Source organism: Suricata suricatta, chromosome 8 (assembly GCF_006229205.1).
Source record: "Suricata suricatta isolate VVHF042 chromosome 8, meerkat_22Aug2017_6uvM2_HiC, whole genome shotgun sequence".
NCBI lineage: Eukaryota > Metazoa > Chordata > Mammalia > Carnivora > Herpestidae > Suricata > Suricata suricatta.
In genome coordinates, this window is record NC_043707.1 from 9,645,076 (window position 1) to 9,668,517 (window position 23,442).

General features: G+C 54.2%; 1 protein-coding gene across 1 annotated transcript in view; it reads left to right on the forward strand.

Annotated features, from left to right (window-relative positions):
• The window catches only part of LOC115300137 (sorting nexin-29-like), a 283,725-nt gene that overhangs the window by 221,801 nt on the left and 38,482 nt on the right, over window positions 1-23,442 (forward strand). The window contains exon 7 of the mRNA XM_029949758.1: window positions 18,236-18,375. Coding sequence (XP_029805618.1) covers window positions 18,236-18,375 — 140 coding nt within the window. The remainder of the gene's footprint in view (window positions 1-18,235; window positions 18,376-23,442) is intronic.

Sequence of the window (23,442 nt, forward strand, 5' to 3'; positions counted from 1 at the left end):
AGAAGGTGAATTTCTTAACTTCAGGATGCAGAGTTCTAAATATATCTATCAATTTTATCTGTTCCAATGTGTCGTTCAGGTCCATTGCTTCTTTAGTGATTTTATGTCTACTTGATCTATCCATTGCTGTAAGTGGAGTATTAAAGTCCCCTGCAATTAACACATTCTTATCAATAAGATTGTTTCTGTCTGTAATTAATTGTTTTGTGTATTTGGGCACTCACGAATTTGGCGCATAGATATATTTATAATAGTTAGCTCTTCCTGATGGAGAGACCCTGTAATTATTATATTATGTCCTTCTTCATCTCTTGTTACTGCCTTTACTTTAAATTCCAGTTTGTCTGATATAAGTATGGCTACTCCGGCTTTCTTTTGGCTTTCAGTCGCATGATAGATATTTCTCCATCCCTTTACTTTCAACCTGAAGGTATCTTCAAGTTGAAAATGAGTCTCTTGTAGACAGCATTTGTTTTATTATCCATTCTGCTACCCTATGTCATTTGGTTGGAGCATTCAGTCCATTTACATTCAGTGTTATTATTGAAAAATGTGGGTTTAGAGTCATTGTGTTCTCCCTAGAATTCATGTTTATAGTGGTATCTCTGGCACCTTGTATTCTTTTCAACATTTCCCTCACAGAGTCCCTCTTAGGATTTCTTGTAGGGCTGATTTGGTGGTCATGAATTCTCTCAATTTTTGTTTATTTGGGAACACCTTTATCTCTCCTTCTATTTTGAATGACAGGCTTGCTCAGTAAAGGATTCTTGGCTGCATGTTTTTTCTGTTCATCACATTGAAGATTTCCTGCCATTCCTTCCTGGCCTGCCAAGTTTCATTAGATACGTCTGTGACCACTCTGATAGGTGTCCCTTTATACGTGAGGGCCCTTTTATCCCTAGCTTCTTTCAGAATTCTCTCTTTGTCTTTATATTTTGCCAGTTTCGCTATGATATGTCGTGCTGAAGGTCGATTCAAATTATGTCTTAAGGGGGTTCTTTGTGCCTCTTGAATTTGAATGTCTATTTCTTTTCCCATATTTGGGAAATTCTCAGTTATAATTTGGTCTAGTATCCCTTCAGGACCTTTCTCTCTGTCTTCCTCTTCAGGAATTCCTACGATACGGATGTTGTTCCATTTGATTGTATCACTCAGGTCTCAAATTCTCCTTTCCTGCTCCTGGATCAATTTCTCTCTCTTTTTTTTCAGCTTCTCTTTTGCTATAACTATATCTTCTAATTCACCTATTCTTCTCTCTGCCTCTTCAATCCTTGATGCGGCTGCCTCCATTTTATTATTCACCTTATTTATAGCCTTTTTTAACTCATCACACCTATTTTCAAAGTTCCTAGTCATTGTCTCAGTTGCCTCTTTGATACTTTTTTCAACCCCCGCGATTAATTTTATGACAAGTTTTTTAAATTCTTGATCTGGTATGTTGTCTAGATCTGCCTTGAGCCGTTCTGTGGCTGTGACTTCTTCCTGTAGGTTCTTCAGGGGAGAGTTTTTTTCATTTTGTCATTTTTACTAGTTTTCTGTGTCTTGTCAGCTTTAAAAAGCTCATTGTACACTGTGCACCTGTTACTATTGCTCTGTTAAAGGAGGCTTATTGACTGTCCAGGGCCTGTCATTTCAGGAAATATTCTTTTAATTGTCTCTCAGTTTATCTTGTTGTACCTTTGAATATTTTATTTCCCTACTCAGCAATATTTGGGACTCGCTGTCATGCACACTTTGGCTTATTTTTTGGGGGCAGCCCTAAGAAGGAAAACAGACAGACAAACACAGAGGGAACAGAAGCACACAAATGCAGAGACAAATCAAAGAAATAAACAAATTAAAAGGGGGAAAGGAAAGAAAGAAAATGGAGAGGAAAGAGATGAAAAGAAGAGAAGAAAAGAAATTAAAGGGGGTCAGAGACAACAAAGGACAATGGACAGTCTAAAAGTGTATGACCAGTTGAGGGGAGAGATAAGGATGAAATACTGGAGAATAAATCTGGATTGCAAGAAAGAAAAAAAAAGAGGGAGAAAGGAGAAAGGAAAATAAGGAGTAAAAAATTTTAAAAAGAATTTTAAGTAAAAAAGGTAATAATAATAAAAAATAAGTACAAAAAAAGAAGAAGAAGAAAAGCAGCAGCTCCTCCTTGCAGATAGGTGTGGTTTGGTGTAGTAGGTCTCAGGGGGCTGCTCTCAGACGCTCCGCCTTGGTGGCTGCAGAGAGTAGGATGGCAGCACCCCAAGCTCCCCTGGAACTAAGCGCTGCAGGCCACTGTAATGAGTCTGATCTCCTTGTGCCGCAGCTGAACTGAGGTGTATTTTCCAGGCCCACCTCAGTTCAAAGTCCTAGTCCATGCACTTTTATGCTACCACAGATGAGATGTACTTGCTTTGGCAGCTGGCTTCTTAGCCAGGATCTCGTAGGGGGAGGGAGCAGTTTCTCTAGGTGCTGGCAGGGCTTTATGCTGCTGCTGCTGCTAGAGGCAAGGTGCACGCCTTCACAGACCGTGCTTACTCCTAGCTCCTAGCTAGGATAGTGATCACGTAGGGGGAGGGAGCAGTTTCTCTTGGTGCCAGCTGGGATTAGCGCTGCTGTTGCCCTTGGCGCCGGCGCTGCCAGAAATAAGCTGCAGGCTCCTGCAGTAGAAGCACACGTCCCTGCCTCCACCGCCACCAACTCCCTGCCAGGATCGTGTAGGGGTGGGGTCTATTCTTTTCCTGCTGGCACCCGGGATTCTGGATTCGCACGGCCAATGCTGGAGGCGAGATGCGCCGTGGAAATGAGGTGTGTGCTCCCGCTCCCACAGCCGAGGCTGAAGTTCGTGCCCCTGGGGCAGCCACTGCTATGGCTGCCGACTCCCTGCCGGGATGGCACAGGGCTGGAAGCTGTTTTTTCTCCTGTGCCACCCGGGTTCAGGATTTCGGCTACCCAGCAGTTATATATGGAGTGAGAATTTTTCTCTCTGAACGCAGTTAAACGTTCTTTATCTCTTCCCTAGAGACAGTACTATGAGCATGTTCGGTTTTTCTTTCTCGTCCCTTTGTCTCTCAGGGGCTCCACGTGCTTGCCCTGTGTTGGGCTGGGGCTCTCACCTCCCCTGCCCATCCCGGGCTGGCCCGTTTTCCAGTCTCCCCAGTTTGCACTCACTCACTCAGGCATCTTTGAGGTTGTCTTCCTTCTGGAGTCTGTATTTTCTCCTTCCACTCTTGCAGATGAGAGTAATGTCCTTCTCAGTTTGATATATGGGGCAGACGAAGTTTACAGAGCTCCCTTCCTCTCTGCCTTCTTGGCTCCTCCTGCCACAACCACTCTAAACCCCAGACTTTGCCTTTGCTCCTCGTTGACATGGTGGTCTGACGTTTGTGCTCAGCAAGTGGTTTATACACAGACCACAAGTAGACTCGGAATATCACTGGGCCCAGCTTTGAGGTTTGTCTGTTTTCATTAAAAAACTTGAATTTTTTGAAGTGCATTTGCATCACCTACTCCCTTGCTGACTGGAAATAAAAGCTCTTTTGGTAGAGTGGCTCCTAGGACATACACTGACTCAGCAACTGAGGTGTGTTCAGTGTGATCTTGCAGAAGGAATTCCAGGCTTGTGAATTAGGAGGAATAACCACATGGGGCTTTCAGTTCCTCTTCTGTAAGCCCAGAGATGGGTATCACAGTTTTATTTTAACTCACTTAGGAGGGGGCCAGTGGTGCAATGGATAACACGTCTGACCAGGGTTCAGAAGATTCTATTTTAACTCACTTAGTCTTGGTGTTGGCACCCCCACGGGACCAGCTAGCATGGTTAGATACATGGATTGGGAAGTCACAGGGGCCCGGGTGTGACTCCGGGTTCCCCTTGTTCAAAGGATGTTTGATCTTAGATGAGTTTTTCACCTCCATGCCTCAGCTTCCTCATCTGGAAAATGGATTTAATAATAGTGCCCACCACCCAACGTAGGGTTAAACAAGTAGAAAAACTGTGTAGCACCAAGCCTAACACCAAGTTCGCTCTCGGTAAATGACTGCAATTTTTGCCACCACCATCACCATATCTAGTACTTGAAACAGGTGAAGGAGAGCTGCTTTGTTGAATTAGACCCTCCCCGTATCTCCCAGATGAAGCCCCCACCCAAGACTCTGCTAGGGGACTCTGCATGAACTTCCTCGGAATTTTTTTTTTAAGTAATCTCTATACCAACACAGGGCTTGAGCTCACAACCTTGAGATCAAGAGTTGCACACCCCACCGACTGAGCCAGCCAGGCACCCCTGCAGGGACTTCCTTAGAAAACCCCTGGTCATCATGAGGTCAGAAGTCCGTTTGGTTCCAAGGGACGGGCTCGAGGGGCCCGCCTTCAGTCTTGGCTGCCGGGCAGGTCTGTGCTTTGGTGGCCCCCTTTGCAGTGGGGTTGACCCTGGATGTTGTGGCATTAGCAGATCCTTTGAGGTTGGAGGGGAGCATGTTTTGGGGGAGGTTTGAGGAAGCAGGACGAAGGGGCGGCAAGTCCCCCAGGTCTCTGCAGCATGCCCTGCAGAGAGACAGGAGAGACGTACCATCCCTGAACTAGGACCCCACCAGCCAGAATGTCTGCTTGCCGCCCATTGGCCAGAGCGAGCCTCCTGGCTGCAGGCTCCCTGCACAGCATATGGAGCAGAAGGCCGTGAGCACCGGCTTCCTGTACCCTGGTGTCCCAGCTCCTGGCACGTGCTTGGCACATCACACCGGTGAAATCGATGCATGAGGACAGCTGCCGCTCTCTTACACAGGAAGGAGTGAAGACCTCGAGCTGGGGCTTGATGAGCTAGGCTGACGCCTTGTTTGACTCTGAGTTTGTTCTTACTTCTTACAGCGAACTCCAGGGTCCTCGTCCAGGGTAAATGAAGCTCCTAAGTGAAACTCAAAAATAATCCCTCTATCTCTCCTGCTTTACCTTCTCCATTTGATTTTTTGATGTTGTGATCGAATAAGAAATATATGTGTAGTCATTGTCCCTGGTCCCTGGCACAGAGCCCCTAAAACCCTTGGGATTTCCTCATGGGGTGAGGTGAGCATTTGTGAATACACTGTTGGCCTCAGTCTTGGGTCCTGAGCCAAGACCTTCTAAGACTGCGGGATCTCCTGAAGCTGCTGAGAGGAGTGGTGGCCCTAGAAGGCTTCGGGATGGGGCTGGCCTCCAGAAGGGCCAAGACCTGGTTAGAGGGTCCCCTGACCTCCAAGGAAGGGGAAGGGCTGGAGATTAGGTCAGCCCCCAGCAGCCAGTGATTTAATCAGCCATGCCCCTGCAGTGGAATCTCCCTACACATCCTCAGCTCCGAGGTTCAGAGACCTTCACAGAGGTGAGCACCTCGAGGTTCTAGGTGGCCGTGCACCCAGGGAGGGCACGGACACTCCACACCTCTCCCCGCGCCCCTGTCGGTACCTTGCCTTATGCGGCTCCTCCATTTGGCTGCTGTTGAGCTGAATGCTTTGTAATAAACAAGTGATATCCAGTAGACTGTTTTCCTGAGTTCTATGAGTCATTTTAGCTCATTATTGACCCCAAGGAATGGATCCTGGGAACCCTTGACGTATAGTCAGTTGGTCAGAAGTATGGGAGCCTGGGACTTGGGACTGGCGTCCGAAGTGAAGGCAGACTCAGCAGCAGAGCCCTTAACCAATGTGTCCGATGCGGACTTCGGGCAGGGAAGAGTCAGTGTTAGAAGGGAGTTGAATCATTAGATGACCAGTTAGCATCTGGAAAGCTGGAGAATTGATTGTTGGTGTGGGGGGGGACAAAGAAAACAAAACCCTCCGCGTTTGATATCAGAAGCGTTCTAGAGAAATACAGTAGAAACAAGGGGACAGTGTGGGACAACAGAGTGGTTGGGCCTGGGCGTCGGAAGGACCATTCTAGCGTGAGCATGGACAAGTTAATTCCTCTCTCTGTCTCCGTGGCCTAAAATGCAGACTCCCCCCACCCTGAACCACAGAAGTGTGTTTTGAGGGCTAATTAAATACCCTGTTCTGAACACCTGGTCTCAGATGGGTGTGCTTGCTGGTAAGTCCACAGCAGTCACGGTCCAGAGCCCTGTTACAGCCCCGGCCCTGCTGCGGTGGGTGAGCCAGGCCCCACCCCTTCCCAGGGCGTCCGCAGCCCTTATGAAGAAAGGCGCTCGGCCTGCAGCAGCCCGGAACCGGCCCCTCAGAAGCTTCGCTCTGTGGGCGCTGGTGGGGTGGGGGGCACAGAACCAGTCTTGCAGAGATCTGCTTCTGATGACCCATCGATTTTCTGCTGCTGTTTCTGGATGGGACACAGATATATCTTCTTTGGTCGGCACCATGATCTCCCAGTTGGAGAATTGAGAGATTTCGCCTCCATGAGGCCTCTGGCAGCCCATCCAGCCATCTCAGCCTGTGGCACGGGCAGTTAAGAATTGATAGTCATCACAGAGGCTACAATTAAGGCAGAGATGGTTTCCCATAATGCCGCCGCCGCTGCTGTACAAACCCCTGAGAATCTCTAAACCAGACCCCATGCGATCACACTTGGAGCCACCAGACTGTGAAATGGTCGTGGCGCCATGAGGGGACAGGCCTGTCAGTCACGAGGGAACAGCTGTGTGCATGGCCTCCCCTCTGCCCACGGGTTGCATGGCAGACTGGGGACAGGAGGAGAGTGGGGCCCCGTGGGGACATAGAGTACGAGACAGCACTCCGAATTTCCAGATGGACCATTAGGGTCCAGTCTCTGCCTCTGCAGTCACTGGACTTGGAGCTTCTTCCGGGCAGAGCACATGTGTACCCAAGTCCTGCTTGGGCCTTTGAGTCTGATGGAGGAAGGGCCTGGCCGTAAACAGGTGCAGGCAGGAAGATCCTGCCACTCTCCTTGCCCCGTTTCCTCTTTGGACCCCAGGCACGAAAAAAAGCGAGTGAGTGCTGTCCTTCAGCTCCAGTAACCGGACCCCAGCAGTCGCCTGGTGGCCTCCAGCTCTGTTTCTCCTTTCTCAGCCTGTCTGCCTCCCGTTCTCCCTGCCTGCTGCTGGCAGCTGCTGCAGCGGGTTTGGCTGTAGCTGCAGACATGCCGGTTTCCTTCTAGACTGTGCTGCAGTTGCTGTATTTTTTATTCACCTCGACAGATGTGATGCGCTAGTCTGTTTCTTTACTTGGCGTACTCAGCAGCCCGTTTCCGCTCCATCCACGGGGCTGCGTCTACCCACTTGGCTCCTGTAAGCTGTGGTTGTATTTTCAGGCGAGCGTCCGCCACACCTCACTCACCCAGTCTCCCAGAGATGCGGGCCAGCCAGTGGCTCCTGACTCCAGAACCGGGCGGCAATGAAATCTTGGTGTGTGGGACCCCTGTGGTCCTGCACGAGAGTCCTCTGGGATAGACACTCAGGATAGTCGGTTCGCTGTGTTGTCTGCTGTATTTAATTTGACCCAGTACCGCCAGGTTGCTGACTAGTGGTCGTTTTAGAGGCAGAGGGAACTTGAGTTGTGCTGTGTTCTATAAAAGGAAGTTCATTGTGAGTTGAGTGTCCGCTGGCTACTGAGGGCACCCCAGGGTCTGCTTTACACGCATGACTGTGCTTGGTCACACAGTCTCTGGTCTGGCATTCCCCGTATCTGCATGTGCCACTGGGGTCCAGAGACGGCTAGTGACGTGGCCGCGCTCCCTCAGCTGAGCAGTGGTGGGAGCTGAGCCCGGCTCTGAGTGACTCTGGTGGACACATTATGCTGCTTTCTTGAAGGAGCCCCCGGTCCCGGGGCTGGTGGCCTTGAATCCGAGTGGAGTGTACTCAGTTCAGGAGGGGGCGATGAGGTCATCCGTCCCATGCTGGTGGCTTCGTGTGGCCCGCACTTTGCGTTTTGTTTGCTCCGCCTGCTCTTTAATTTTTTTTACAATTCTTTAACATTTTAAAATCTGAGGTTTCACATAAAAATTTAGGCGATCGGCAAGAGTGGGCCTACTTTTGTGCAAGACGAGTTTCTGGGATTACAGGAGGGGCGTCCCTTCCCAGCTGGCCCTGTCCCGCAACCCCCGCCCTTCCCGTGGCTCGTTGTCACCCACAGTCCTGCCGGAGTTTGTCATGTTGAAAGAGATGTGGACATGTACCCTTCTTTCCTCCGTGCATTCTTCCCATTAAATGCATGAACCAGCCTTCCTCCGTCCACAGCTGCTGGGCCTGCACCATCCCTCGTCCCCAAAGTCAGTAACAGAGAAAAATGGGGTTTCGCGGCAGTGGAGCCTGCTGCTGGCCTGCGAGGAGATTGCGTGACGGGTCCTGGCCCAGCCTGTACCCCGCACCGTGGAGGGGCTAAGAGACTGCTCCCGCGTGACACCGGGTGGGTGGGGGTGGGGAGACAGGCCGCCGTCCCCAACTTGTCTCAAGAGGCAGCAGTGAAGTCTGTGCGTGTAATCGTCCCCGCCATGGGCGGGGGTTCTGTTGATGAGAATTCATCCTCCACAGCCTGTCCGCACTGTGCGGGCACGGGGACAGCGTGTGGAATGATCGTGTCGGGTTCGCTCTGTGCGAGCCCTACGGCTGGTTCCTTCTGAGTCTGTCTGGAGCAGAGCTGCAGGTCCTGCGGCTGTGAGCGCACTGACGCCGCCAGCAGGACGGCATGGGGCCTTGAGTCCCAGCTCTGCTCCCCGCCAGCCCGTCACCGTAGAGAAGGCACTTAATCTCTTACAGGCTTTGTTTCCTCAGCTGCCAAATGGGGGCATGAGCATCCGGTTCCTAAAGCCCTCGCAGGGACATAGAGAGATGATGCAAGGTGACGCTTCACCCGGAGGTTGGCATGGAGTAAGCTCACAGCACACGGTGTCATAATGGCTGCCGCTCCTGTTGTGTGAGGAGCCGCTGGGAGCAAGGTGTAGACGTAGCTCAGGCCTGTGTGTTTTCTGTTGCTTTTCTAAAAGAGAGAATTGCTTCGCTTCCTGAATGTGCAGTCAGGGTCTGGCGTGGGTACCCTTTCGCTGCAGGCGGGGTCGGGGTTTACTTTCTGCTCCGACGTTCAGCGTAATCCACCGATGAATCATGTATGAGTGCGGATCGCCAGCTGCCGCCCTGTACCTGCTCTCTGCCAGCCCTGGGAGCTCATCTGCCCCCTGGTTACAGTCAGGTCTCATCAGCAGTGGGGCTCACCCCAGGCCCCTCAGCAGTGGGCAACAGGAGGAAGGGCTCTGGGGCCAAGGGGGAGGAGCGAGCTTGCATTCGGTGTGGGTGTCAAGCCTGTGGCCTTTGCCATGAAAGAAGTGTGGATAAGATCTGAGTCCGAGAGGCCCTCTTGAGTCTGCCCTGTTCTTTCCAGCACAGGCGATATTTCACCCTGAGACCATAAGAACCCAGCCTTGGGCTGCCGACAGAGTCTTAAATCTGCCTGTGTTATGCGGAAAGTCCTGATTCAGATATGGGGGGATAGTCAGGCTGTCTGCAGCCCTTGGTCTTTGCACGGAGGTGTCAGCACGCCCGCTGTCAATGGGGTCGGAGGACCTGGCTTGCCGTGTGATTCACTGGATCCCGGAGCTTGGGCACACCCCTCCCCCCTGCACCTGATTCCTCGTTTGTGAGATGGGCTCATGGTAGGACCTACCTCAGAAACTCATTTCGAGGAAACCCGGCTTGATAGTTAGGTGCAAAGGACTTGAACCACAGGGTCATGCAGTAAGTCCTCCAGTGTTAGATATTATTACTCTTGCTGTTGCTCTGTGAGCGATGGTGTGCGGGTGTTTTTAGGTCTTGGGGGTCCCTGTCACTCGTCAGACTGGCAGACCTCATGGTTTCCGTTGCCTTTCCCGCACCGGAGCTCTGCATCAAATAGGGGGCGGCGGATGAGGGCAGCTTCACAACTGAGCGCGAACACCAGGGCACAGTTTGGGTCTGAAAGTCCAGATTCTCGGTGCGGCCTTTCATGTTTCCTACGGCTTTGGGAAGGGACATCTCCTCGTGGGTCGTCCGTCACCGCCTGCGCAGGGGCTGTGAGCTCCCAGCCCTAACTGTGCCCCAGCTCCCCGCCTCTGAGACCCGACGCTCTTTCTCCATCCAGATCCCAGTACCGCTGCTTCCCAGTCAGCGCCTTCGGCTGCGGCGAGTAACGTCTCTAGCCTCCGCGTCCGTGTAAGGGGCGGTGATGAGGACCTTCACCGGCCGTGAGGACCGAGCGGGGGCCCGGTACCCCCTGCCCCCAGGAGCTCCATGGCGTCTGCCACCCCGATGACCTGGGGCTCTCTGTTGCTCTCTGTCCACCTTCCACGGGCAGCGGGCAGGCTGACGAGTCTGTGCTTCCGCCTCTCCCGGGGAGGTCCCTGCTATGGAGTACAGAGCGGGGCATATTGGAAGACCCGCAATAATGCAGGATTCCTCAGGTCTGGGCCTGAGCGATTTTCTGGGCCAATTGGCATTTTCCCTTAACACCTGGGCCAAGTCACCTCCGCTTGTGGTCGGGTTTATGTTGTCTGCCCTGCTGTGGAGACCTTACCTGGGGAAGTCAGTGCGTCCTGACTAAACCAAGGGCTCTGTCGTGTCTGCACAGGAAGGGAGCTGCGGGGCCCTGGACCCATCCACTCCCTTCACAAGTAAGGAAACTGAGGCTCAGAAGGAACCTGGCATTCCCAGGGGTGTGCACAACGGGGGGCAGCATGAGACCAAGGACCCAGGTGCCCAGCATGTGACCTCTCACCTGCCCCAAAGCACAGGGAGCCTTGGACAGCTGTGTGAGAAATGGAGCCAAGATAGGTTTTCACCCCAGGCTTGTGGTGACAAAACTGGTCTCTCTGGTGTCCCCAATAATTAGAGAGGTCTTGACACTGGTGTTCCTTGCTGGTGAGCTCAGAGGGCCTGCCACGCGCTCCCCTCTAGAGCTCACGCCGGCTCCGTGCCACAGGAGGACAGTCGGGGTGGGGAGGGGGACAGGCACGGGCAGGAGCAGCCCTGCCCGTTAGCAGGGACTCTGGCGGCCCTGCTTCAGGAACCGAAAGCCCGGCTCAGTGGCTGTGGTGTGGGCTCTGCGCCAGCCGTGACGTAGGCGTGGGCTCCACTTCCAGACCGCTCCCTCACCAGTTCTCTGAGCTCTGGAAAACTCCTTAGTTTCTCTGGCCCTAACTGTGAAGCCGGAGAGGAGCTGAAGGGGCCCTAGAGGGAACAGCAGCTGCCCATAAAATGTTCAGCAGAGTCTGTTTGGTCAGTACACACATATTGAGCACCTGCTGGATGCTGTCACCAGGCACCAGGGCATTATTGTCATCACTGCACAAAAATACAGGGGTGGAGAAGGTGACGGAGTGGATCAGAGGGCCTCTTGTGTGAGCCTAAGGGACTTCAGGCAGAGAGGGGGAGACAGTGGGAGTCATACAGGTGTCTGGATGGAGGGCATCCGGACGGAAGCAGCAAGTGCAAAGGCTCAGAGAAAGAGCAGGCTTGGCGTGTTCTAGGAAGTTCCCCCGGTAATGAGGAGAGTGGGTGGACATGGGACCCAGGAAGATGGGAAGGGCTGGGGCATGGTGGCCTTTCTGCCGCAGTAAGGACATGGGGGTATTCTAGACGGAGGGCGTTGGAGGGAGCAGAAGTACTCTGGCCCCTGGTGAGCAGCTCCGGAGACGCTGGCCGTGACCACTCAGGCATGTCTGCCAAGAACCTGGCCTTGTGCTAGAGACTGCAGTGGAGACAGCAGTGAGCAAATCAGTCCATTTCCTGGAGGAGCTTGTAGCTGACAGCAGAGAGCTCCATGTGGAGTGAGGGTGGCCACCGTGCACTGGGGTCCAGGCTCCCTGGTGGAGAGGCAGCAGCCAGCTCTCCTGGGAGGTTGGAAGAAGCACTTACCTTAGACACCAGAGGTTCCGTGTGGGGGCGACAGCCTCTCCCTGGGGGTGTGGCACCAGAGCCCTGCCCAGGTGAGAGTGGCGACCGACAGGCCCGTGGCAGTTGGGTGACGAAGGGCCTTTGGGGCCATGAGAGGGAACTTGAGGTTGCTCTCGGAGGCCCGGGGGAGCCCAGTCACTGGGACGTTTATCCTGGAGGCCAAGAGGGGTTTAGGATCTGCCCTTGACATTCCATGGCCGGCCCGTTCTCACCCCACAGGACTCACAAGTGGCCTTCTCTGGGGCAGCGTGACCTGGTGGGTGAGGTGAGAGCCCTGTAGCAGCCCACCATCCCGGTTCAAATCCTGGCTCCGCCCTTACTCTCCGTGAGCCTGGCAAGCTGCTGAGTCTCTCCGTGCCCTGTCTCCCCAGCCGTGAAGTGGGGAGGTCCTTCCAGCCCCACAGGAGTGGCCAGGAGTAAGTGATAAATCTACGCAAAGCTCTCCGGGTGGTCCGTGAGCGGCGGCGAGCATCAAACTGTCCCCTGTTTCCTCTTCCCCCACCCCTCGCCTTGAGTTCCCAAGCCCTCGTGTGCACCTGTTCCCTCCTTCACACCTCAGTGCCTTCCGGCCTTAACCTGGGACCCTCCCGACAGCCCAGCTCAGCCTTGCTTCAGTCTCCAGCCCTCTCTTCGTTCTGCTCAGTTCTGCCCCCGTCACCCCTGGGCCTCCCTCCTGCCTCCATCTCTGGAAACCCCACTCACCTCCCCAGACCGAGGCCCAGAGTGCCTCCCGCTTCCCAAACCCTCTCCCTCGCTGGCCAGGCTGGAAGGAAGCACCACCTTCCTCTAGAAGCTCTTTTCCTCTTCCGCCACCAAGTTTTGTTAATGATGCGCCTGCCTGTTGGGCACTGCTAGGCCCGAGAGCCGGCGCTGTGATGTCATCAGTGTCGTGGGCCCCCAGCACAGCGCTGGGCACACCGGCCCCCTGGAAACTGTACAAGGACAGAGGGATTCTAGCCTGCACCTCCAGGCAGCCGTCACGTTGGCCTCTTCTGGCATCTTCTCCCCACAGGCCCCAGTACGGGCATCCTGGGAGTGCGGCCCACGAAGGGAATCTACTCTCTGCCGCCCCCCGGCTGCTTGGATATTTGAATGAAGCACAGAGCACCTCCCATGCCGTGGGCTGTCAGAGAGAGACTGTGACGTCCACAGGGTCATACCTCTCTCTCGGATTGCTGGCTCCTTCCCATTCCATCACGGACTGCTCGCTTGGTAACTGGCGATGGGCTTGAGCTGCTGGGGTGAAGTAATTGCAATCAGCAGGACTTTGCTTCCGTTGCCCTGTCAAAAGGCCAGTGACACTGACTCCTGAGTTTGTGAGTGTCTGTGGAGGCTGAGGGTGTGGAATTCTCCCCAAGGACACCTTGGAGACACATGGCAGCCCTCCTCTCCCTCCCCTGCCCGAACTCTCCAGATAAAGCCTCTCCTCCCCCTCTTTGCTTCACATCTTATACTTTCCAGCTGATGAGCAGCCCAGAGAGGACCTTGTAAAGTGAGACTTGTTTGAACCAGCCCGGCCACTCGTGCAGTTCTTCTGCCCCGGTGTGACCCTCGGGACCACCCCCGCTCCCACTGCCGAGGCCGCTGGAGCCCGTCCTCAGCGTCAAGATGAGAAGCACAGTTTCCTGTTCTAAGTTTGCACCCTTATTGTTTCCCTGGGTGAATCAAGTGAAGATGCTTCGCGCAGCTTCGCTAAAAATACCTTGTCAGAGGCCGATACTGGGGGCTCAGTGGCCTTCAGGAGGCTGTACGGGGGTCCGTCGTGCATGACAATTCACTGCTCTCGGTCGACCGTGGAAGGTGTTGAAAGTGGCAATCGAGTGAATTTTCTCTCCTCACTTCCCAATTAGCGATTGCATAATGGTCTCCCTGGAAACAAGGGCTCGGGCATCACACCCGTAACAGAGCCGAGCTCACCGGTTGGCAGCTCGCGAGTGGTGCCAGCTGCACTGCGGCCTGTCCCCACGTCCCAGGAGGGCAGGCCTGGGCCTGCGGCTTCCTTCAGGGTGTCCGCACCTCCCAGCTGCCCCAATGTGAAAGGCAGAGGGCAGGCGTCCAGTACCCCTGACACAACACCGCGAGAGGGACCGGCCAGCTCGCACAGACTGGAGTCAGCCTTGCTTTTCTGTCTCCCAGAAGGAGTAGCTGATCGTCACTCCACTGCTTAGAAACACCCATGGCCTGGAGGGTGGAGTCCACCTTCTCTCATGTGACCTCCTGGCGTGTCCCTGCTGGCTCCCCCCACCCTGCTCCTGCATCTGGGCTCCATCCCACTGTGACCCTCGGCACCCCCTGGCTGCTCCCGGACTGACACCTTTCTGTCCCTCTGCCTGAGAGTAGACGGGTGCCACCTGGGCCCAGGAAGCAGGCTCAGGATGGTGAGCGCATGGGTGCCCACTTCGCCCTCTGCTGCCACCGCCCTTTTCCCAAGTGTCTGTCCCCATGGGCCTCTGAGAATTCAATGAAATGGTGCAGGCCCGTGCGGAGCACCTGTGGACCAGAGCCTCACAGCGCTTGCCCCCTGCCCGGACATTCACCACCTGCCTGTTATCACCCCATCCACATAGAAGCTTCTGGAGGATCATCATCAACCTCAGACAATGTTGATTAGGCTGTCCTGAATGAGGTGTGCCCATCCTTGCCCCCATTTTATGGATGCAAAGCCTGAGGCCCCCACTGGCTTAGCCAGCTGACAGTAGATGCAATGTGGGTCACCCTTCCTGCCTGAGGGACTGTCATCTGGTGTGACCATCCTGCAGTGTGGTCTCTAGGATGGTTTTCTAGGGCCCCCTGGGGGCCGGGGGACCGGGGGAGTGGGCTGGTAGAGGGTGTGGGTCTGTGCTTGCAGCCAGTGAGGCAGGACTGCTCGGCTCTCACAGGAGGCCAGGAATCTGGATTTTTAGGCAGAAATACCCTGCTGTTAATGTTCTTAGACCGTAGAAGCCACTAGAAGCTTGTGTAAATGACACAACCGTCTTCACCAGTAGGTCAGAACCCAGCTAATCCCCAAGCGCGGGGAGTCTGTTCAGAGCAGTGGTGCTTCCAATCTGCCAACCTACTGAGGAGTCGCCGGCCTCTTTCTGGGGTGGGCTAAAACCTCCTTAAAAAAAAAAGTCTGTGACTTTTAGGGGTGGTCACTGGGCATCATAGGGAAGAGATGAATCACGGGTTCTACCCCTGAAGCCAAGACTACACTGTATGGTAAATAACTTGAATTTAAATGAAAAATTCCAGAGGTAATAGGCATACTTGAAAACTCAAATGTTTAAACCCAGACTACGTATGAAATAACAACCAACAAACCCTTTGTTTTGTTAGAGGTGCTAATGGTAATGGGGGTAAGTGGGAACGTATTCTTTGTATCTTGGGAAATCGTACCAAAGCACATGTGGTGGAACATCATGGTGACTATAATTTACTATAAAACGCCTTCGCCAAAAGGTAGCAACAGTGAGGCAAACATGGAAAAGGGCTAAGACGTTATTACATGAAGGGCTATGGGGATTTGTGGTACCATTTGCTCTGCTTTATGCAATTTCTGGAATTTAAAAAAAAGGGAAAAATGAAAGGACAGTCCGGGGTAAAAGCAGTTTTTTATAACTGTTCTGCCATCTTCCCTGTCCACTGAGCTCTCCCAAGTCGTGGGCAAGGGGAGCGACGACCCAGGCAGAGGTCGAAAGCCGGGCACTGGCGCCAAGGTGACAGGCTTCCTTCCCTTCGCATGGTACGTGGCTTGAGCTAGATCTGACCCCCAGGTGGAATTTCTGTGAACTGAGTTCTGTCTTAGGGGAGCCTGTAGTTTGGAGGACCTGTAGGTTTCTCTTCTATAAATTGAAGAATGTCTTCTGGATCGGGGGTGGCTCTGACCGTGCACGGGTTGAAGACCTGGGACCTTGCTCCTCTGTCTCCTGATTCCGAGCCCTCGGGCATGTACTTGCCCACATGCCAAGTTGAGGTTGCTGCCATGTTGGGTTTTCTCAGGGGCCAGCTGGCGTTCCAGGGACCCGAGCTCTGGAGCAATGGGTACTTGGAAGGATTAGGGCTTCCTCCAGGGTGTTCATCTTTCCTCCTCGTCACTGCTGCCCCTGGGACCTTAGAAGAGGCACTGAGACCAGGAGAAATGGGCATTTTTGACCCCTGGTAGCTTCCCCCTACATTCATTTTGAGCATCCTGGCCTCCCTGGGATCCTGTTGCACAGCCCTGCTCCAGAGTGGAGAGCCTTCTCCTGTCTCCCCTTGTTGCTTTAGAGGGTGGTGAGTATCCCTGGTGTAAAAACAGAGAGACCTCTGGGGCTGATAAGCCCCTTGGTGGTCCTTCTGCAGCCTCTCAGGCAGGCCTGTGGGCTCCTTGCGCCGCTTAGAACTCAGGCCCGCTGAGCTCCGTTTGGCACTAATCGGCCACGTGAACCCCCTTCCCCAGGAGGAGCGTCTAACTGGTTTGAAACTCAGTGGCCATAGAGCAGCATGTGGCCGTCAGAGCAGGAATGCAGCACAAGTGGCTGCAGCTCACGCCCAGGGCCAGCTGCCGCTCTCCAGCCCGGTGCGCCTCCTGCCAGGCTGCGCTGGCCCTGGACTTGGAGCGGCCTTGGCACCCTTCAGTGCTGGCTGGGACCTGGGGGGCTTGCCGGCAGCAGAAGCTCCGAGTCCCCTCCTCCCACCTGCTGCGCCCCGGGAGGGCTGCCAGATGAAACACAGGCTGCTCGGTGAGATGGGAATTTCAGATAAACAATGAATAATTTCTTAGTTCAAGTGCGTCCCAGGAATAGCATGGGAAGGTTTTATTGTGTGGCACATAGTCGAATACTGAGGAATTATTGGATCATGAATTATTGAAGATTGAGTTATGAATACTGAAAAATTATGCATTGTTTATCTGAAACTCAGATTCACCGGCCACCCTGTGTTTTTGTTTGCTAAATCAGGCAGCACTAAAACAATCGCCCTGCTGTGCTCAGGTCCTTGGCAGGGCCTTGTGGGGACTCCTCTCTGGAGATCCGGGAGAGAGTGGGATCGGGTGCCTCTGAGCACCCCCTCATTCAGCGGACTCTTGGCCGAGCCCCTCTGCGGTTACCTCTCTGCTGCCCCAGGGCAGGGGGCGGGGACGGGTGCCCTGCTCCATCCATGGGACTTCAGGCGCGATCCACCCGCACCCTCTCCAGGCCGCCGCTTCCTCGTTTGTCATGTGCGATTAGTCACATCTCTTCTCATGTTCTTGTGAGGATGGATGACCTCATTCCTCCCCCGCCCCCCTCTCTACTCTTCCCTTACTCACCTCACATGGTTCTTCAGTCTAGAAAAAGCATCACTTTCACAGAGAAAGAGTCTCTGGCCCCCCCAACACCGGCCATGATAAGCCAGGACCCCCCAGTGCAGATATGTATGAGCAGGACGGGCCCTACAATCTCCAAGGCCCCGTGTTTCAACATCGTTAAGGATTTCAACCCTGGGACGGCAGATTGTCACCCAGCTCTAGTTCTGGTTCTTGGCAGGCAGCCCTGGGCAGCCATCCCTGCCACCAAGGGCCAAGCAGACATGAGGGTGGAGGGAGGGTCAGAAGACGGAGCCCCAGAGCACCGAGGGGTGGAGACTGCATGGACCTAGGGCCCTGCGCCTGCCTCCCGAGCCATGCTGCACAGCCTCCGCCTGGCGTGGCCCCATAGCCTGATTTTTCAAGAGATGATGGAATTTGTTTATCAATACAATTTTTTTTTTTTTTGGTGCTTATTTGAGAGAGCAGAATGTGCAGGTGCCAGCAGGGGAGGGGCAGAGAGAGAGAGGGAGAGAAAATCCTAAGCAGGCATGTGTCAGCCCAGAGCCTGATGTGGGGCTTGATCTCAGAAACCATGAGATCATGACCTGAGCCGAAATCAAGAATCAGACGATTAACCTGCTGAGCCACCCAAGTACCCCGTCAGTAAAATGTTTCTTAAATGGTGGTCACTGATTCATATTTTAGAAAATTCCTGTGATGATAAAGCAAACATGTCTCTGGAAAGCAGCTTGGACCTGTGTGGTGTCTGGATTGACTCACATGTCCTACACTGGCCTGTGGCCTCCACCAGCAACACGACAGTGACCGTGTCCCCTGGCCCCACCACCACCCTTGGTGCATTGTATGTCCTCTATAAATCACAGGCACAGTTGCTAAGACTTCATTTGTTCATGGGAACACACTGTGGGTGGTCTCGTGGACCTGCTGTCCCCCTCTCAGTAATGACATCATGAGCACCTTCCCTGCTGATTCAGCGTGATCACACATGGAAAGCCTCCGCTACCCCATTTGCACTCACTCAAGTAGACCTGAGCTGTCTGGGTGGTGGTGCTCCATCGCTGTATCTTCTATGGGTTGTTTTCGGAAGGGAAGGAGTGTGCCCCTGAGCAGCCCCATGTGTCTATTTTCCCAGGATGCCAAGTTTGTGGAGGAGCGGAGGAAGCAGCTTCAGAGCTACCTGCGCAGCGTCATGAACAAGGTCATCCAGGTGGTCCCCGAGTTTGCCGCCAGCCCCAAGAAGGAGACTCTGGTGCAGCTGATGCCCTTCTTTGTGTAAGTGCTGGTCCCCTGGGTGCTGCGCCCTGCACATCCTCCTCCCGCGCCTCAGATGTTGGCGGGCAAAGGGAGCGTTCTTGGTCCACACGCTGGAGCCCAGGTGTTCCAGGACTGGAGCCGAGGCGCCGCCCACTCTCCGCTCGTGGCTCCGCCCACTTCCAAAAAGGCTTCCTGACAGCGGGTCAGCCCATGAGCATGGTTGAGCTGAGGTTTGCTAGTACATGCAGGCCTGCGTGGCTTTATACTTTGCGCCCTTTGATCAAAGGAGAGAGTAATTTTCTCTGCAGCTCACCGAACGTTCTAGAACCAAATCAGCCTGCCACCGTTGCTTCAGTAGATAATGGATGTAAGGGAAAATACTCAGACTCCCACTGCTACTGACTTAAGTTATACTAAAATGAAAGTAACTTTTAAGTGTGAACTAACCTAAATTCAGGCATAAAGTTCTCTCATAAAAGTGAACAGGAATTGAGAGACGTTTGTTGACACGTCAAGCGGTTATACAGTCCTTACAGTTTTAAATTGTCAACACAATGGATGTTGATGTTCTGAAACTGCAGCTTCACTTGCATTGGTGTGGGGCATGTGCTTTCCATGGCCACGTGCCGCGCCAGCGTGTCTGGTGCTGACTCCATGCCCCCCACTCTTCCCTGGCAAGTGGCCGTCCCTTGGTGTCACTACTTGACTGAGGGTCTGCTATACCACAGAATTGGGTTGGAGATGATGGAGGAGTAGCTGATTTTTTATAGAGCCTTCAGATGCTATAGAAAGAAATTGTATCGTTTCTAGAACGTTAGCATCAAATGGAAACTCAAGATGTAAAACCCCATGTGGCAAACCTGTGGATCCCCCAAAATGGGACTGGGACCCGTTAGTGGGGTGCTCTGGTTGGGGCTGTGTGACGTGCTGGGGTAAAATAAGCGTTTATTTTCAGCGTAGCTCTCGAGAACAGTGCGCTGAGGGTCTGGGGGTCTGTCCCCATTCCCAGTGACACTCTAACCTCAGACGGGTTTATTCTGCTTGTGTCTGGGCTGGGGCGGGCGAGGGGGCCTCCTTGGGTCGCATTTCCCGGCCTTTCCAGCTTGAACTTCTGACCAGACCGACACTGGCCAGGCTGCCCCTCTCATGTGCTTGCAGCTAGCTCATATTCTCCTACGTTTTTCAGGGCTTTTGTTGTAAGAAGACAAAATTTGCATTCTACCTTTTATTTTTTTAAGTGTATATTTTTGAGAGCGAGTGCAAGTGGGTAGGAGGGGAAGAGAGAAGGGAACAGGGGATCCAAAGCAGGCTCCACACTGACAGCAGAGAGCCTGAGATGTGGGTCTCGACCTCCCACACCACAAGATCATGACCTGAGCCAAAGCCGGACACTCAACCGACGGAGCCACCCTGGTGCCCCACAAGGGACCTTTCTTTCCGACCGTACGCTACGGAAAACCACATTTTGCGTTCGTTCCCTGGCGGTGCCGGAGCTTAGCCTCGCTGTTCTGAAAGCGCCATGGTAGATCGTGAGGGGAGTTCCCGGTCTATTCCAGGCAGCCCCCTGGCCGGTGATATGTGTCGGAAATTAACCTGTCCCCGAGTCCTGTGAGTTTGGTCTAAGTTCCTTGGTGAAAACCGAGGTAGAGAGTCAGTCCTAAGACCCTGATGCCAAGCCAGGCAGCCTGCCCCAGTCTGGGGAGAAGAGACTGCTGGGCTGGCTCGCAGGCTGGCATCCTTCCTGCCTGCCACAGGCCGCCCGGCATCTCTGATTGGCCGTTTACCAAACATCCACCTGCGGGAGTCTGGAAATTGTGTGTCCTTTGAGAAGCTCGGGGTGCTGGGGGAGCTCAGCCATGCGCTGCCGTTCATCGGAGCTGAGGGAGAAACCTTTTGTGCCTAATGAGCACAGAGAGCATACGGTTCAGCGTCCTGGGCTCTGAAAAATACAAAGAATTTCAGGACAACCTGTGGCAGGTGACACAGTATTGACACCAGACTTGGAAGTAAGCACTAGCCTAGACCCCTGTTGGAAGTAAACCACGTCCTCCCATTGGCTTCCCCAGAGTCCAGATGACGCTGCCCGGCCCATCTCTCTTCTGTGAGTGAGGTAGGGGCCCCGGGCTGGAGCCTGCAGACTGGTTCATTCTGGGGACGTGGAAGGTTTGTCCACGCTGGTAAACCTTGGTGCCATGCTCTCCCGCGCGTGTGCCTGCAGAAGACAGCGTGCCTGGCGTTCAGCTCCAATCTCACCCTAAGGAATTTCTGATTAAAAAAAAAACAAACCTCTCTTGGTTAAGGAAATAAACCCTACAAAGCATAATTATTCTTATAACTCTTGACAGATTTCCTCGGTTCTTTCAAATGCTGACTCAGGATTCTAAAAGCCCCTTTTAGCTACTGAACAAAAGTAGACCTGTGTGCTAAGGACCCTTCGATCTGCTGAGCACAGACTGCAGGCCCTGGCTCAGGGGCTCCCCTCCTTGACCTCCTCTTCCCAGTCTTCCCGAGAACCTAGCAGGTGGGACCCTATCGACCTGCCGATAAAATGGCCCTTTCCCCAGGTTCCAGTCAGAACTGCTGAGGAAAGTGAGGCCCAGAGAGGTTACCTGCTGACCCCAGGTTACCCAGCCAGCGCACAGGGAGCCCTGGGTGTTTGGTGCCGTATCCCACGTTTCGGGACAAACCCGCAGCCTGTGCTTTGAGCCTGTCCCCCACTTCCTGCACGTCCCCCGATCTGTTTTCTTTGACCAGTCCAGTGGAGCTTTGTTTTTTGTTTAACTGAAGTGCTGCCAATCTCAAAATCGCAGTGTCAAATCAGGCATTAAGCTTCTCTGGAAAAATGAGAATCGGTCCTCTCCTGTTACCGACTGACATTTGTGTCCTCCCCAAACTCGCGTGTGGAAGCCCTCACCCTACCGTGGTGGAATCGGGAAGTGGGGCTCTGGGGAGGTCATGAGGTTGGCAGGAAGTCATAAGGACGACACGATGGGATTCGTGCCCTTATGAGAAGAGGAAGAGGCCTGGAGTTGGCTGGCTCGCTCTGCCGCGTGAGGGCCCCGTCAGAGGCGGCCAGGAAGAGAGCCTTCCCCTCGAACTGAGTCTGCCAGCCCTTTGGCTCTTGGCCTCCAGAACCGCGAAAAGTCAGCATCTGTTGCCCGAGTACAGCCACGCAGTCTGTGTGGCGTGTTTTGTCCCCACACGGGGCACACGTGTATGACCCCGTTGCCACCTGGCCACCCTTGGGTGTAGTGGAGCAGTGCTGCCTGCCCTCCCAGACCCCCGCTCTGGGGTCGCCTGCACCCTGAGCCCAGCCTGCCCCGCCCTTCGCTTAGTGGTCGTGGCTTCTCTCCTGCGCTCGCTCCCCGTACCTGTCCGGCCCCCAGCAGACGCCCAAGTTCACGGTCCTGCCTCCCACAAGACAGGCCGGATGGAACCTGACCCTGCGTTACCCACAACACATTTGGCCGCACTCTGCTCCTGCACGTGTTCTGTGAGCTGCTCCCCGCCCAACTTCCTAAAGGTGGTCCCGCTCCGGTTTCGGGTGGGGGTGAGGCGGAGGGCAGGGGACTCAAAGCTGGTGGGTAGAATTTGCTCGTTACTCTTCATAAATCTTCCTTAACACCTCTAGGCTTGCGGGCCCTGGAGTCCAGTATCCAACAGGACCCACTTTTGCACACACGTTTCCACTCTGTTTTTTCTCTCTCGGGTGTCCATATCTCACTGTATTCCGCCAGGGCACCCCGACTTCTGAGTAATCTGCTATCTGCCCAGATCTGGGGGTTGAAGAATCAGCCGGTCGGATCCGTTCTCCAGATCCCCCCCGCCTCCCGCCGCCGACCTCGCCAGTGCCAGCAGCAGGGCGGGAGGAAGCAGACCGTTTCTTTTCCATTTTGAACCTGAGCATCAGATGGGGACCAGAGTCTGCTCTCCACCCCCCACCCCACCCCCACCCCAGGACGGTGAGCAGGTGAAGGGCCGCCCCCTACGAGCCTCCTCCTTGGGAGCCCCGTGTTTGCGCCCTCCCAGCATCTCAGGGCAAGGTGGGCACCGAGACGTGAAACGTGGCAGACATTAGCAGACCCTGCGGGCACGTCAGGTGCTCTTCTGAAGGTGCATTAACGAGGGAGGCTTGGTTCCCAAGAATTCATTCTGTGGAACTGGACGGCAAACTGGGGAAAGCTCACGTGATTGGTTGTGTTGTCATTTAGCACGTTATTAAAATGTTTTCTGCCGAGTAATTCATCCTTGGGAGATGCATCACGGTCTGCTGTTCGGGAAGGGGAGGGGCAAGGTTACCGGGCGGCGGCTGGAGTAATGTAGGTCACAGCGCAAATTCCCGACTGAATTTTCAGCAGAAAGCGTGGCCGACGTTTTCCCCCTCACCGCCCCCATCTGCTGCTGCACTTCCTCGGACGCTTGTGGAATGTGTTTTTTTGCTGAAATAGGAGCCACCACTTCTCCCGGTGAACAGGGCTTTGGCCTGGGGCTGAGCTGCCTCAGGCTGTGCACCACGAAGGGATCACCTGAACCCCAAACCGAGACCTTTCGTTCTGCAAGTTGCCGCTAATAGCAATTCCTTAGCTCCTTCCTAGGGACTTGTGACTCCACTGCTTCCGTGGACTAGCCCGAGCCTTCCAGGCTCCAAGTGGCCCAGGTGCCACAGAGGAGTGCCCACCCGATGCGAGAAATCCCAAAGGTGTGGCCAGACGTGGGAGACGGGTTCGGTGTGGACAGTGTTTAAAGTAAAATATGAAGGTGAGTGACTTTGGATGGGACAGTGATGCCCAAATTGGCACCTTTGCAACCACCCCACCTTGCCTCATTGATTTACGTCCGCTGCCGGGCTCTCAGAAACAGGAGTTTGAGGCCCCTGGTGGCCAAACAGAAGGGGTAGGGAGTCTGGAGGCTGTGAGGTCCCCCAGCTCCACCACTAAGGTGGAAGGTGACCTCGGGCAAGGGTTTGGCCTCTGTGTCTTGGGTCGTAAAGTGTGAGACAGGGAGAACAGGGCCAGGACCACCCATCTGTTGGGGCGTTAAGTGAGTGCACGTGAAAGCGCCCCGCATCTTCTCTGAGATGGCGGC